The sequence below is a fragment of the Hetaerina americana genome, unplaced genomic scaffold (genome assembly GCF_022747635.1).
Source record: "Hetaerina americana unplaced genomic scaffold, ioHetAmer1.1.p SCAF_102, whole genome shotgun sequence".
Taxonomy (NCBI): Eukaryota; Metazoa; Arthropoda; class Insecta; order Odonata; family Calopterygidae; genus Hetaerina; species Hetaerina americana.
Window position 1 is genome coordinate 1,027,577 of NW_027286093.1, and position 16,615 is coordinate 1,044,191.

The following is a 16,615-nucleotide window of genomic DNA, read 5'->3' on the forward strand; positions in this document are numbered from 1 at the left end:
AATTAGATAATTTAGAGAGAAAATGGGGTTTTGAAAAAGACTGAAGTCCAATTGCTCAATTTACTTCCAGAAGTTCGAGGAAAACGTGAGTTTTAGGTGAACAGGCCCTTCATTAATATGCTTACAGTCATAATCAATGGTGAATATTTTCTCGAATTTATTTACCACTCATATCGAAAAACTTTATGATGCCAGGGAAGAACAAAAAAAGAAGTCCAATGCTAATGCTTCTGAAAATATCTCATGTGACTTTAAGAGTACTGTTGTTGTCCGAAGAAAAGAAACTGCTAATCAGTCTTCCACGCGCATGCCTTTCGACCACTCGCCTACCACCGAGTGTCTCAAGTAGTCGGAGCAAGGAGAAGCTTATCCCCCCTCCGATGAAATTCAAAGTGTCTATACCATGCTTTTTCTTTGTTTTCCAATGAGGAGAATCAGCAATATTACTTAATACCCTGATAAACCTCAGGGTTTATCTATCAAATTCTAATATTTTGGTACGAAGGCAATTAGAAAATTTTCCGGAATGGAATAGAGACTTGCCTCAGTTAAACATTTTTATTTTTCAATGCAGTCTCCCTGTACACTGTCTCCCTTCACTTGGTCCAGCGATGCTCCAATGTCTTCATTCCAGCTCGAAAATTAGATTCCTCCAGGCCTGCCAAATGCCGGTCTACTTCATCTGTTGGTTCTTTGTTTGAATAAAATCACCGTCCACTGAGAAACATTTTGTGCCTGGAGAAAAGATATAGATCTGGTGGAGCCAAAGTAGGTGATTAAGCCGGGTGAGGCAACGATTCGTATCTTAGTTCACGTATTTTTCCCATTGGACAACATTTGTGGTAAAGCGTGCATGGTTTTGATGAAAGATAGCTTTCTTCCTTTCCAATCCTAGTCTTTTCTCGCGTATCTTTTCCTACAGTTGATCCAAGAGGTTAGCGTATTTTTGTTCAGTAATTTTTTGACCTGTGGGAAGATAATCTAACAGCAGAATCCCTTTTGCATCCCAAATAACTGAAACCATCACCTTTCAAACCGACCGTATTGCCTTTGCTTTCTTTGGTGGTGGTGAATCAAAATGTTACCACTGCTTGGACTACTTTTTTGTCTCTGAAATATAGCAGTGGGCCAAAGTTTTATCTGTAGTTACAGGCGCAGAAAATATTGTTGGTTGCTTTTAAAATAAGTCAAACATTGGTCGAAAATTTCCATCCTGACACAATCTCGTATTTTTTCCGTTTTTTTTCGTTAACCTGCTCCATTCCATCGGTGCCAGTAAAACCAAATACCTTATCTTGAGGTTATAATTCACCTCAAAATCCATGCCCATTTCACCGTCAGATCAGAATCGTGGCATTAAGTATTACTAAATAGGATTCCATTTCGTGGGAAAAATTATCGCGCCATTACAACATAAGATTGAGAGCAGATCCGACAATTGACCAGGAACTGCCCACGGGCGGAAGCTACCCTTTGTCCAATAATGTGTCATGAGTAACTTTATTTGAAATAAAATAAGCAAACCAATCTTTGAATCCCTGACGGTGCCATCATTTTACTATTCCGTACGGATTGGGCGAATAAATTCCTCTCGTGGGTTATAGAGGCCACTGCGAATCAATCGCCGAAAATGAGTCGGGGAGAACTGTTCACCCCCTTAGGTCCTTCAACCCCCCTCCCCCACTTGATCCTTCCGCCGCGCCGGCCTTCGACAATCCAGCATCCGCACTCCAAATGGCAGCTGCGACTGAACGTGGCAGCCGCTGATGGGGCTTTGATGCGCCCCGAGCCAGGAATTAATTAAACGACGCGACCAACTGTGCACGCGCTCCTCTTTCTTTCCCCGCCACACACGCTCGTGCGATTTAAACGCACGCACGCGCACGTACACACGGGCGCGCCAACGAAGACCATTCCATCAACGAGCCAAGTTTCGATGGACCACTTCCACCTCTCTCTATCTCCATTTGCGCGCCTCCACCCAGTCGCTTTGTCATCTCCCCTCCTACACCACAACAATCCCACCGGCACATGCCCTGTTCCTGCCCCTCCCCCTCCTTTCCATCCCCCCCCCACCAACCCAAAGCGTTTGTCACCCGGTGATCTCCTTTCGTACTGAAGAGTTCCGAGAAACGAATCTAGGACTTTTTTTTCTAAAGTCGGCGGTCAAAAGGCTTTTGAAGCCTCATGCTTCAGTGCCAGGGAGAAATAGGGCGACGGATGAAAGAATTTAGTTACTTCTCAATGTCTGTCTGTATGTGTCCATTACTGTGTAAGACTAAAAGAACTAAAAGAACCTTCCAGGTGTACTCCTGGGAGGTTTTCTCAGTACTTAATCGCATTCTTTCCATCTCTATTTGTCCTTCCGAACCCGCATTTTGCACTTTCTTCCGATGAGGACCACAATTAATTGAATAGTCGTTGTATTTTGTATTTAAAGGTAGGTTGACGGGCGAAAAGATAACTATCAAGATATCATTTTATTAATTTTAAACTTCGTTCTTGCATGAAAGTTCACTAGGAAATTAATTTTGCAATATAAGAATTTGTTGTGGTTGTGATAGTATTTATTATTTGCCTTCGATTGACACCAAAAACTAAGGATGAAATTATGTCTAGTAAATACAAAAATACTAATGCTATTTACTCAGAGTTTTTTATGATTAAAGGTGGCCTTATAAGGCAGAAACTGGTAATTTTAATCATTTATTTTTATAGGTAAATCTAACGGTTAAGGTAGGTTTTAGATGGATGCTACTACCAAGTAAATATGTAGCCTCTCCTGAAAAAACTCAATCCAGAAACAAAACGCTACAAAAAAACCCTTTTCATCTCTCTCTGTTTTTTCTTCCTTCCTTCATCCCATCCAACATCCCTATCCTATTCCTACTTCTTCCTCGTTTGCCTAACAGTCTCCTGTATTACAGTCTTCATCATCCCACTGCCATTAAATATGCATTACCTCCATTTTTCCTGCCTCCTTTTGATTTCTCCCAGAAATTCCATCTCTCCTCGTCCACCATACCCAGCACCACCTCATTTATTTTCTTTTCTGTCCACCTCACATTCTCCATCCTTCTCCCAAACCACTTTCCAAAAGCTTTCAATCTACGCCTATCATCCTGCTTCATTGCCACGTTTCCGCGCCGTACACAACTATGCTCCATATCAAAGTTTCACTATCTCGCCATAATGTCTATCATTAGGAATTAATGGATAACACTACTCTTTTGTTGTTCTGTTCATTTAACATTAATTTTTCAGTCAAAAATATGCAGGTGTATTGTTACTACGATAAGCCATTGCTGCCGAATGAGTCACACAGCTGAGTACAAAGAATTGATGGGAAAATTCATAAGCCTAAATGCAAAGTGGAGTCAAAATCGCTAAGCTGAAGTTAACTAAGTGCCAATGATAAGGCTCCGTGCAAAAATGTGACATTCCTGTGTGTGATTACACTTTTTGGGGTAAAAATTATATTATAAATTCCCCGCTCGTTTCATATCCTAGATTAGTCAACGAAAACATTATTCTTTATGATTAATTTCATTCCTGTCGGTCTTAGAAGTGGTTGGCGCATCTTCTCCTCAAGAGCCTCTCTCGTGACTGTGGAGCGTTGACGGTGGAAAGAAGCTCGTGAGAAATTCCGTGGCTGTGTTTCATCGCATCGCTTAGAGGGTTTCAAGGTGACAGTAAATTACTAAGTTAAAGAGTTAATAAGTTACATTGGCAAGTAAATGCAAAAAAATTTCATCTTGTACTTTTTTTGCGAAAGAAGTAGATATTTCAGAAGTATTGGAATTTATATAATAGAAAAGCATTAAAATTTAAAAATTTCTGTTTATAGAGATTTGCAATCATTCCTTTCATTCATATTTACACAAATCCCATAGACGAAGAGTTTCGGTGTTCGTTTTATACCAGCCCATCCCGCTCATTTTTTTGTATCTCATTTCAACACATAAATATTACTTTTGTTAATATTTCTAAAAGACATGATTTTCGGGCGTATCTACTCAGGAAATGTTTTGTAAATTAATTAGTTCGGAGCTGCATTGAAAAAAATTAGTGTCGTTTAATACTCTTGAGACATAATATTTTACAATCAAACAAAAAGTGAACTCAAATGCTAGAAAATATGAAGCATTTAGTTTTCAAAAAATAATACAGCATCTACACCAAAAATTAATCCATGTTTCATGTATTTTAGGAAATATTATAATATTATTCGTTTCCCTCATTAGATGCACGCAATTTGTGATGCTCCACATTGACTTTTAGTATATAAAACCTAAAAGCTGATGATATTCTAAACTTTTTGCGTGATGATTTTTCCAGAAATTGGATTAAAATATTAATATTATTAATTTTAAAGTTTAGATATCTTTGTTTCGCTCAGGTTACCCAAACAAATGTCAACAAGCACTGAGCAAAGTGGAAATACGGGGTGTTCATCACCTGAAAATAGTATTTCAATTTATCTACATCTATATAATACCCCTCAAGAGCGTGTGGCAGGGGGTGTTACGTCACCACCCGAATAAGAAAAATATAATCGCATGCAAAACCAACACATTCATGCACACCCGCACCCACAGAGGTGTATATATTCATGCGAAAACCTACTCAACCTACGAATATAGAAAAATATATATACCATCAACCAGAGCACAAAAGCAAATAAAAATTTATTAAAAATCTATCCAACAACGAGGAAAGTAGAATTGAAAAGGAAGAAGGGGAACTCCACTTTCACATGGGCATCCAACACACAATGGCCTCCGCCCCCAAAGACACAAGCAGAGAATGTGCCACACCGCAGCAAGCAGGCAGCGGAGGCGTGCCCCCCCCCCCCCAGAGAGAGACAAGTGGTGGAAGGAGAAACTTGAAAAAAAAACAAAGCAGGGCAAACAATTCTATAAAGAACACTAGATGCATTGAATGGCAGTCCCGTGCCATATAAGGGTAATCAGACTAATAGATATTTCAATTTTCCATTTTCGATATTAGCGTCACTGCGTTCACATGGATATAGAATTTTCCATGTGTAAACTCAAGTGTAACGATTGTTTACTCACAAGGGTATAAAATACCTACTAATGCGAGCCAGGTACTTGGTTGTGACTTATCCTAAAATATTTCAAGGATCAGGATGCATAAAAGATTATGCCTAGGCAGCCTTTAAGAAACTGGGTCACATTGGACAGCGTGAATTCAAATATAATGATGAAAAAAAGGGTGGTACTTTCCTTGAAATGGTTTTTGCAATATGCGGCAGTTATTTGGGACCCGAATAAAATAAAGGAAAATTGATTCTGCAACAAAGATTCTGATTTAGTGTAAAATTATCGCACGAAGAAAGTTCTTAGGGATATATTTGATAAAATAGGGTGGGAACCCTTCCAGATAGGAAGATTACCGGTGAAACTAACTGTAAGATTTCTGTAAATGTATAAGAAACTAAATATTTTATCTTACCATTGATGGAATTATTGGTGCCCAATATTGCATCGACGGAAAAGAATGAAATGAAAATGGAAAAGGCTACAGTTTTGGCATTTATTCACTCGGTCTTCACTCTTTATCGTATCAATAAAATGCCAATAAACTTCCCTCCTTCTCCACTTCACCGGTTGGGTGGGTTGTTCTTCTGCAAGCACTTCACGTCCATCCGCTGTTGCGAAAATTAGGGCTGGTGACCCGCATACCTATACCCACTTTCATTGCCATCGTTCTGAAACTGAGCACTTAAACAGCTATTTGTATCAAGTTGCGAAATGAGAGAGTTTTACGGACAGGACATGACGAGTGTCCCCCAAATGGCGAAACCGTAGTGGACAACACGAAGGTATAAAAGGATTCAGTAAGCGCGGTTTGCAAATATTTTATCTTCAGAAGGCCATTTTATAAGTTATTTTATTGAAGAGAGTAGAGCTATTTTTCGCAAATCTTAAATATAATGGTAAACTTTAAGGTATCATAATGCTTGCCAGGTACTTGTTGGCAAAAGACGATTAATGCAGCGTTTTTAGCATCAAAACATTTGCCAAGACTTATAAAGGAGGTATGAGATAGGCCTTGCCTGGTGATCGCGAAATTTATAGTACCAATGTAGGTCACATTACACAATAATTATTATGGCACTATACGAATCAGTTTTCACATATTTTCTTCAGCTCGCCACGAGTGAAACCAAAACCCTATTTGGCCCAAAGCTCATTTTCACAATTCTAAACTGTCTAGTTCCCCTACCTAAGATGAAATAGCCAGCATGCTATTCAACAATAGTTAGATTGTAGTACCTGGTCACGGCGCAGTGCTAGGAGGTATATAGTATACCATGTCCTGGCGAATCATGGACCGATTTGAAACACGGCAAATGCGTACAAAATGAAAGTAGTTGTATTTATAACGAGAAGGGTGGTGGGCATGATCCCATCGTGGGGAAAGTAAGTAACAATAGGCGAGATTGATAGGAAGAGTTTCGAAGGCCAGGCGTGTTACTTACGCATGGAAATAACGAGTACCACAGGGAGAGAGGACTAATGGCTAACTTTCTAGTTCATTAAGAAAACATTAATAGGAAAACCAGACGCCAAAAGTGAAATAGATCCCTTTTTGGTAATTTTTCGTTATAATATGAAATAAACCATCTATTTTCGGCTAAAATGATGTGTATTTATCTTGGATTGAAATTGTTTAAGGTCGGCCTATAAAAATACTTAAATAAATCTATAGAATGATATTTTTCAGATGTAGAGTTCTTCAAAATCTACACATCTACAAATTGGTATCTCTCTATTGGTTGCTTGTTTGATCATCCGAAAACCTAACTGATTTAATTGCCTGCCGACTTTCATTCCTACCTCCAGTTCTTCTCATGCCTCTTTTATCATTTCCTCCTCATGTACATTGAACAGCAACGGTGATAATGGATAACCCTGCCTTACACCTCTTCCTAACACTCCCAATCCGAACACTCTGTCCCCCACTCGCACCCGAGCAGTCTGAGGCATATACAGGTTGCGGATTAGCCTCCTGCCCCTCCCATTTATTCCCATTTTCCGCAATACATTTATTAATTCTATCTATTTCACTTAATCAAACGCTTTCTTGAAATCTATGAAAAAAACCTTACGCCCTGATTGTATTTTCTGTTCCTTCTTATCATTGACCTCATTACTACAGTGGCATCACGCGTGCTACTCCCCTTCCATAACCCAAACTCACCATCCCCTAAGTAATCCTTTCCTCTGCTCTTCATCCTTTTGCTGCTGATCCTGAGAACCACTAAACTGCGTGCAAAATCAAACTTATTGTTCTCCAGTCCTCAAATTGTGTACTTTTACCTTTTGGAGTTGCTAGGGGTTTCATTTCTAATATTTTTCATCATAGTGTGACAAAGCCTTTCACTTTGTAAACTGTCGTCGAGTTGATGTGGAAAGGAATTTGTTACAAGCATTGGGTAAATTTTCCATCTAGCACGAATGCATGGATTATGTCGGGTTTTGGGCTTTTGAGTTGATGTAGAAAGATTTGCTGGACGTTTAAGTGTTACATTTGGGCATTTGGAGGTGAGAATGGTGCCTATAGATTTGATAAGAGGGAGTGGACAAGTGGATATATATATATATATATATATATATATATATATATATATATATATATATATATATATATATATATATGCTTTCGTAGACGTAACACGGAAGTGCCGAATAGTACAATACACAGTAACACACAATATAGAAACACAAAAAAAGAGAAGAACACTCACACGTTATTTCTTGATATTTCGACGGAAACAATCCGTCTTCCTCTGAAGATATAGAAGTAATGACCAATTAAGATAAAATAATATTTAAAATAAAATATAGAAGTAATGACCAAAGGTCATTACTTCTATATCTTCAGAGGAAGACGGATTGTTTCCGTCGAAATATCAAGAAATAACGTGTGAGTGTTCTTCTCTTTTTTTGTGTTTCTATATTGTGTGTTACTGTGTATTGTACTATATATATATATATATATATATATCTATATATATATATATGTATATATATATAGTTTTAGTAAATACATTTTACCTCTATCAATATTGAATTTTGTTGGATAGCAAGTTTGGAAGGAAAATTGGAATAAATGGGAGTTTTTTCAAGAAAGCTCTAGTAAAAATAAGGGATTGATGATTTGATTCCCCAGTGCTTGACATATATTTTATGTGTATGAATCTGGCAGTCAAGAACCTGTGTGAATGCTGTGTACATCTATTCACGTGTGCCGTGTCTCCTTTTCTTTGCCTTCCAGGGATCTCCATGCACAAGGGCTATGCCTTCGTGCAGTTCACCAATCCCTTCGACGCTCGGAGTGCCTGCCTCGGGGAAGATGGAAGGACCGTCCTTGGACAAACACTTGGTGAGTCCCCCACGCTTTATTACTCTCCTTCGCTGTGATGAGAGAATCTTTCCCATCCAGCATCTTAGCTGTTTATCCGCTCCCGCATGCATAGCTGGGACATGGAAGTAATATTTCTCGCTCGTACGTTAGAGTGCTCGTGGCTGTTTGGCTGGTTATTGCATAAAAAGGAATTATTGCACTCGCTCAATCTAGCGCATAATGAAAAACTCTCGAATGCGGATCAAGGTATATCTATACTCATATATATATGAAACTCGGACAGCAACAAACAGTATAGGTACACATATAAAGAAGAGTACACACGTTATTTCTTGATAATTGCGACCGAGGTTCGCTCCGTCTACCTCAGAAGAAACGATAGTACTCAAGGGAGTGAAGGAAGCAAAACGCACACACACACATACATAAATATATATATATATATATATATATATATATATATATATATATATATATATATATATATATGCACACACATATGTATAAGTAATAATCCATGGTTAGTTAATTTGTAACTATTTTAGTCCTCATTTATTGTTGAGGAGCAATTTTGATCCTCACGTGTTTATTTGTTAAAATATTATAAATACCCGAAAATAGATTACAAAGAACATTTTTCTGATGCACAGAAATTCATATTCTCATCTATACTGATGCTATTCGTAGCACCACGAAATGTCGGAAACATATGCACAGTTTTACCAACTTTAGCGTAGTTCCGGCGACCACGCCTGTATCTTATTTGACAGAGGATAGTGAGTTAAAACCCTGGAGAGGGATTGGTGAGACAGGAGAATTCCACCGCGCGGTATAACGCTCGGGGTTCTAAAGCACAACCATATTTAAAAATTTAGAGTTCTCGGTCCTCAAGTAAATTACATCTTTTTCTTAGAATTTATTAACGTCAAAACAAAATTTGAGACGTTTCTGAGAAAGAGGGAGACTTCAAATACATTGAAGAGGGCAAAAATTAGAACATGTAGAACAGTTTGCATTCCTCAGATGTGTTTAATTGGACTTAGCTAATAAATGAGTTTTTTAAATTTCGTGATATATCTTATTTAGGCGTGCGAAGCAATCTTGAAGAATCTTCGAGAAGAATCGATATATAAAAATTAAGTATGGCGTCAAAGGGTGCAGATTCTCCGTCAAAATGTACGCTATCTGATTCAAATAAAGCTGCGGTAATTGTAAACTCTCCATTCTATTGAAAATCGCACTTTAAATACACGTTTGGACAAACTTCTTCTTCCTCCACGAACAGAGTGACAGGGATGAAAATCCCAGATTGGCGGTATAATAAGGTATGAGCCAAAATAATCGATAGTATCGCGTTAGAATAGGATCCGTATGTCTTATTCCATGTCTCCACGGAAACCTGAGATAGAAGGGAGACTTATGATGAAGCAAGGGTGTAGAAGGAAAAGGATAAACATGTTGGGTTGAATGAAGAGAGGCAGAAAATATGCGGAGGGGTACATTGCAGCGTATGGCCGTGTTTTATTGAGCAAGGTCATTAAATGTACAACCCATTTGTTTGTATCGATGTCTTTCCGGGAATATGTGACCACGCAGCAGTGTATGTTCAGATGGATTGGTTTAGATCTACAAAGGGAGGCATGCGGGATGAAAAGAAAATTTGGCAACGTACTCGGTCAGATAGGGTAGGGTTTTTTAAGGGCCAAGTTTCCGGGATGGGCAGGTAGTGGAGCAACCGTGGAGAAAAAATGGGAAACATTCAAAGAAATAATTCTCGAAGGGCAAACAATGAATTTCCCCATAAAAAATTGGAAACAGAATACGGATCCGGAGCAGTACAACAAAAACATTTTTAAAAACCCCAAGAAAGCTGTACAAAAAGCACACAGATTAAAGAATGAAAGTAAAGAAATGTCACAGTATTACAGCGCCTTGGCATGGAACCTAAATTGGGAAAAGAAAAAGGAAAAGGAAATATTTCTTATCATTGCATTTTCGAATGACAATGCAACGAAATTCTTTGGTACATGAGAATGAGGATAGGGAACAGGGAACGCGTGAACATATGAAACACTAACGATAATATCATTATAATTAGCAGATATTTCCAACTCCTGCTTTAAGGATGTTTTTCGGGTCATAGGAAAAACGAAAAATAAGGCTTGCCTAAATAGCTCAGAAACGACAAAGAACTTCATCAGGGTAACAGCAAAAAATAGCTTACTTCCCTGGACAAACGGTATTATCGTGGAGGACTTTTATTTTGCGAAAAAAATTAGTAAGATGAGGAAAATTAATTCAGTAGGACCGGACAATATATCAATTGACATTCTAAAACTGAGTGATACCGCGATAGCTTTGTACCTGAGTCATCTATTCAAAGTAGCTTTAAATAATGATGCCTCGCCTAATGATTGGATAATAGCAAACATTACCGATAAATATTCTGATATTCCTGAAGTTGTCCGATTTCCTCATCCGTCTCCATCCTCATTCAGTTCGGTAAGAACGATCTATAAATCCTACGTATTATAGCATTAGTTGGACAATCGACTCTCGGGAGAAATAAATATTAGTCGCGAAGAACGTTAATTTGAATTGAGTAAATTTTTAGCCCATTGAAGAAGTTCCAGTGCGCATGCGTCCTCGAAGCAAAGTCTTTGTTGCCATGAGTGCTTACTGAAGTTGTTTTCGCCGCCATAAATGTGCGAGCACAAATCGACTCAGCCGAGGGCGGAGAAGTCAACTTCGCAAAAAAAATCCCGCTGCGAGTATGAATGAGGGAGGAGGGAGTGAGAACTCCAGGGCGGCCGGCCCTCTTTTCTCTCTTCCACGAAAAAGTTTACATCGGCTCCCTTGCCTCCACACTCATCTTTTGTGCTGGAAAAACACTTAAACATGCATGCCTCCGACCTGCACGTCCGCCCCCGCGGCAACAAGAGCGCTGACTTCGGTATGGCGGCGGCAAAGGGGGGGGGGTTTAGCGGGGGGGGGGAGTGCTTTGCGTCAATTGTTATCAGATGATGAATATCGAAGTTGGGGTTACGTGGGGAGCGTTCGTGGAAGAAACAGAATAGGGCAGATGGGGTGGAAAAGGAAGAAGAGAGGGGGAGCTGGGGCTCCGGGGAAGAAAGAAGCCTGAATGGGGGACACGGAACGCGAGGATAGAGTACTTACTTACGCAGTAGTGATAGAGGTGGATCTCGCGGAATAGCGTAACGTGATTGGGTGTTAGTACTTCATTGAATTAGCTTTAAACGTTCTTACTTAAACTTTAATATATCATGTACATAATTGTTAGCGACGCAACACTGGTGGTGTCGCCTTGATGAATCAATCCACAATTGTTATACAGCTTTAAAAAAACAAGAATGTCTAATTTGTTCACATCCATGTATATTCATTTTGCTTGGAAATTTTTATCAGCATATAGTTTGGGATTCAAATACTGTAATTACAAGCATCTAAGTTATCAACCAATGTATTAGTTCAGTTTTATATTTTCATAATACTCACAACCTGTTTAGTTGAATCTTCGAGGTCAGCGCTCAAAAGAATTTGACCAAATTCCAATCAATTCATTGCTTTGTTAATTAATTTTTCCTGTTTATAAGTTTTTAATTAATTAATTTAATAATTATTTTTCCATTTTTTATCAGCAATATTTAATTATTGTTGACTACTTGTTAGACTGCAATAATTACATAAAGATAAGGATGGACCTCGGTGCTTTTTACTCAAAGAGGTGCCTTCATTTCCTAAGGTAGTATATCTCCAGTCAGCGGGTGAGGGCTTAGCATATGTAAAATATCAGGATCTCGTCACTCACGTTTAAATGCCCAAAGCTCGCATTTCAAGATGTGTGGAATTGAATCCCTAAGATTGAATTGGGTCAGCAAAACAATATTTTGAATTCCGCGTTAAATACTCCTTTGCATAGAATATCGAATGATTGCTGAATGTGGTCACTGATCTTAAAGGAGGAGGCCCTCCCTCCTCGTGGAAAAAGGATGAATGTATTCGGGGCTGTTTAAAGTAGGCTAGCGGGAATAAATCGGCAAGGGCACTGGAAAATGTGTAGCTGCGAAAGGCAAATAAACTAGAAAGACAAATAAACGTAGGAGCATTAAAAGAGCAAGGAGCGCTTGCATGCGTATGTTGCCGTCCGGAGTTTGGAGTTCGTGCGCTGGGCATCGGAGGGAGGCAGTGTGTTTGAATACCTTTTTCCTCTCCGCTTGTATCACGGGGAAAGATTTTATTCAAAACGAGAGGGAGCTCGAAAGAGCGAGAGTTGGAGGGATGAGCACCCCGGGGGGTGGGGAGAGAGAGGGGTAAAGGGAGGAATGGAGGGAGTCGGGAGTGGCCAGACTGTGATGGGTGGGCGTGTGGGCAGGGATATGGAGAGCAGTGGACGGTCACATTTCATGGTTTCTGAGGTGATGAGCAGTTAAACAAAAGACTCGACGCTGGCCGAAGTGGCGGTCCAGGGAAGCAGAAGGTCCGAGGGGAGGGAGGGAGGGAGTGGTCGGGGTGAGGGGAAAGGTGTGTGTGGGAGAACCGGGGCGAGGGGAGGAGAGGGATGGTTGCGATGGGGAAGGAGTTGATGTGGCAAGCGTGCTAGACCGCACGTCTGTCCCTTCGCCCCTCGCCTGCCCCCGCGGTCTTGAGAGCTGGCTGGTCTCCTGCACCACCGCCGAGCAAAAGGACCACAATGCTTCATTCTCTTGGCCTCTCCCTTTCATCCTAACTCTCATCTCCCTTCGCTGTCCGTTCATCCCTTCTTCGGCTCTCTCTCTCTCTTCCCCGCCGTCCTCCTCCCATCGCCGCTTCATTTTCCTCTCCCCACCCCTCCGATTATTCCACTGTGTTTTAATCTTGCCCTCCCTCTCCCTTTCCTCGCCCCAACTCCCTTCCTCCCTCACAGACCACTCCGCTAAACGAGCCCAAGACAATTATAGGGAACTCCTCATGAAAATAATGCGCAGTTCATGTGGCTAAAGCTTGTCGAAAACATATGCATATTTCTAAGGAGCATCTGTGCACGTAACAACCATTACTCGTGGAACATGCCCATTGCTATCTTATTTATAACCTGTGAATATATTTACTTACTTGCGGACATTACTTTACTATTATCTATTAACATATTATTCCGTATTCGCAATGATATTTTAACTCTAGTCGGTGTTGGTACTTGGTCAAGTATTACTCGTCTTTTCTGGAGAGGACGTTTCAAAGCATTAGACCAATTACCGTGACTTGAGGGAAACTCATGACTGTGAAATTATTCCTATGGCTTCGAGGAATGACTTATTCTGTGCCGCTATTGAAAGCTATATAATTTTTTATATTTTTTGATGGAATGAAGGCCTCTACTCTGGGAGTAATTCCTTAAAGGGTTACTTTCTTAGCATTCTGCTTTTTTGGGAAAATTATCAGCATTTTTTAAAAAAAGGAAAAAAAACATCGTTTCCTTTGCTTACATTTATTCATCCTTTCCAGGAGACTCGCCCCTTTTTGTTTCTCGGGGCACCTTTCGTTTTTCATTACATACTTCTCAGTGTACCGAAGTTGATGGATAGCACACAGATGAATGTCTTACTGCTCCATGCTTGAGGAAAAAAGTTGGTTTTCGTTCTCACCTCGTCCGAAATTTTCTCCTCATCCCTTTCTGCGGTAGTGGGAAAGTCTGCCCGTTAAATCTCTCTTTATTTCCGTCTTTACTGCAATATGAATTACACCTACCCATGGAAATTTTTCTAATCATTAACGTCAATTTTTATCCATTCTTCTTGGCTCTCAAGATTTCTCAATAAGTATCAAGTCTCTTTGTAGAAAAACTCTCAGCTTTTCAGCAAACGATGACCTAATGCAACGCCATAAAATATTCACATAATGACGGCCCAATATTTAAGTTTGGTTCAGATCGAAAGAAAATTTTACCAAGAGCATTTGATTCTGAGTATTCAAATAATAAAGGAAGTAAAAGTGATTAACGTTTATATTTTTCAGCTGTCTTCGGGAAAAAAAATACTCTTCTGGGGATTCAAGTGGCCCAAGGTATACTAAATCCAAAGTATACACTCCTCCGACAAATTGGTTCTCGGGAACAGAAAGGTGTAAAATGATTTTGCAGAAATGATAAAAGGCAGAAAAATATCCTTTAAAGCACAAATCCTTGGAATTTTACCCATAAAAACCCCAATAAAACCAATTCTATAACCCTGATTATAAAAACTGTTGCTTGATAATTTATTTACAGCACGTTCTAATAAGGTTAACTTGATCTTACTGTAAATTAATGAGATTTACCTTGCGTTAAAATTGTTCCGACTCTAAAAGCTTTGAATGAAATGAGTAACAATGCAGTATGCAAATTTTCAATGGAAAAGGAACATATTGCAACGGACAGAATGTGTATTATGGATAAGAAAAAAATGGGGAAAAGTTCCGTTATATATATTATAGTAAGCTTCATTTCGGGCAAACTATGTTTCTATTGACAGTCTAAATTTAAATGATAAAGTGGCCGAATATCAATGTCTTTCCCAAATCATGGGTGCAGACAGTTATTGAAACAAAAAGCTGATTTTTTTCCTGATATTTCCGATGATTAAAACTGTTAAAAATCCTTCTTATTTTCAAGTGTCAAACTGAAAATAGAATCGAGTTAATTGTGTTTTTTGCAGTTAAGAACTCATTAGTAAGTTGTGCTTAGATAATTACAGATAACTATTCAAAAACCTTTTGGTATTTAATGTAATTCCCTTCATCCAAAACAATATACGTATGTGTATTTAACAAACTAGCGGAAGTTAGCGATAATTAACTATTAAAACTAGATATACAAATCATAATATTTTAATTTAAAAATAACAAATGAGGCTAAAAATCGGTGGAGATTTCAATGACCCCACTATTGACTGGAGCATATACGATATTTTAAATTGGGGTACAAACAATTTCTTTGCGAGTGGTCATAGCATCATTTTCCGTCAAACTCTATGACTAAGCTCATTATTTCCCAAATTAGAGGAAATAATATTCTTCAGTTATTAGCGACGAGTATTTTAGAAAATTCTTTGAAAAAGAAACTCACTCACTCACAATATCTTAATGATCACAGAAAAGTAAAGACTAACTGTATTGTATCTTCATCCAACATGTATTTGTAGTAATAAGGTACAAAAATAGCTCTTAGTTAAATTTAAGGAAAGAAATTAGCTAAAATTTAGCGAAATCACAAAGGCACCTAGATTCTACCTCTGGCAATGTAAATAAAACGAGAGAAAGGTCAGCCCACGTAAGAAGAATAAATGCGGAAGCATAATCATCTGTTAAAAAAAGGTTTAATTATTGAATTCCCTCTTTGGAAATGTTTTCACTGAGTTCTAACCGAATGTCTCCCATATTTTATTATATCGTTTCCTCCATCTGATACCCGAAATGTAATTTTCACATAGTGGAATGGATGTTTGCTGAAAATCTTTCCCCAAATAAATCCTCCGCACCCAATCAAGTGCCAACTCACCTATTTAAGGAACTAACATCAAATAAATCCATTTTTCTAACTTGAATATCGATTCATATTCAAGAAGTTAATAGGTCACAAAGTTTTAAATGACTGTAAAATGGTATTGTAACCCTTAAATTTATGTGGAAGAACCGTGTAATTAACTACCTCTATTCTTCACATCCATGTTGTACAAGGTCGTAGAATGCATAAATATTTTTCATTTCGATCATGAGGTGTCTCTATAGTATGTATTTGTTAACAGAAAATCACCCCAGTTTCCGACTGAATAGGTCTTTTAACCTGCTCTTTTTTCCATATTATTTTCAATATGGAAGGGAAAAAATGCTCCAATTGTTTTTTCCAGATTTGGAAAAAGCTTTCAAGAAAATTCCTCATTGTACTATGCACTAAGGTAAGCTTATGGAATAGATAGAACAATTCCAGGTTAATCAAATACTTTTTGAATTCTCGACTACAAATGGTAGTCATAGAAGGTGTTAGCTCTAAGGTAAAACAAGTCCCTTCATTTGTTTCCCAGGGTAGAGTTATCGAAACTCCATCTGTACGTTAATAACATTAAAAATGTGGTAAATAGGAAAATTAGTTTAAATACCAATACCGCAGTGGTTACAGAGACATCCGTATTCCACAGGATGAAGTAACTTTAACTGATGACCTAAATGCAATAGCGCATTGGTATGA

At 38.7% G+C, this 16,615-nt stretch overlaps 1 protein-coding gene across 1 annotated transcript in view; it reads left to right on the forward strand.

Moving 5' to 3' along the window:
* Nucleotides 1–16,615, forward strand: part of LOC139700484 (RNA-binding protein Raly-like) — a gene marked incomplete at its 3' end in the record, with an annotated part of 195,148 nt that overhangs the window by 25,746 nt on the left and 152,787 nt on the right. Inside the window, exon 2 of the mRNA XM_071599054.1 lies at nt 8,308–8,415. Coding sequence (XP_071455155.1) covers nt 8,308–8,415 — 108 coding nt within the window. The remainder of the gene's footprint in view (nt 1–8,307; nt 8,416–16,615) is intronic.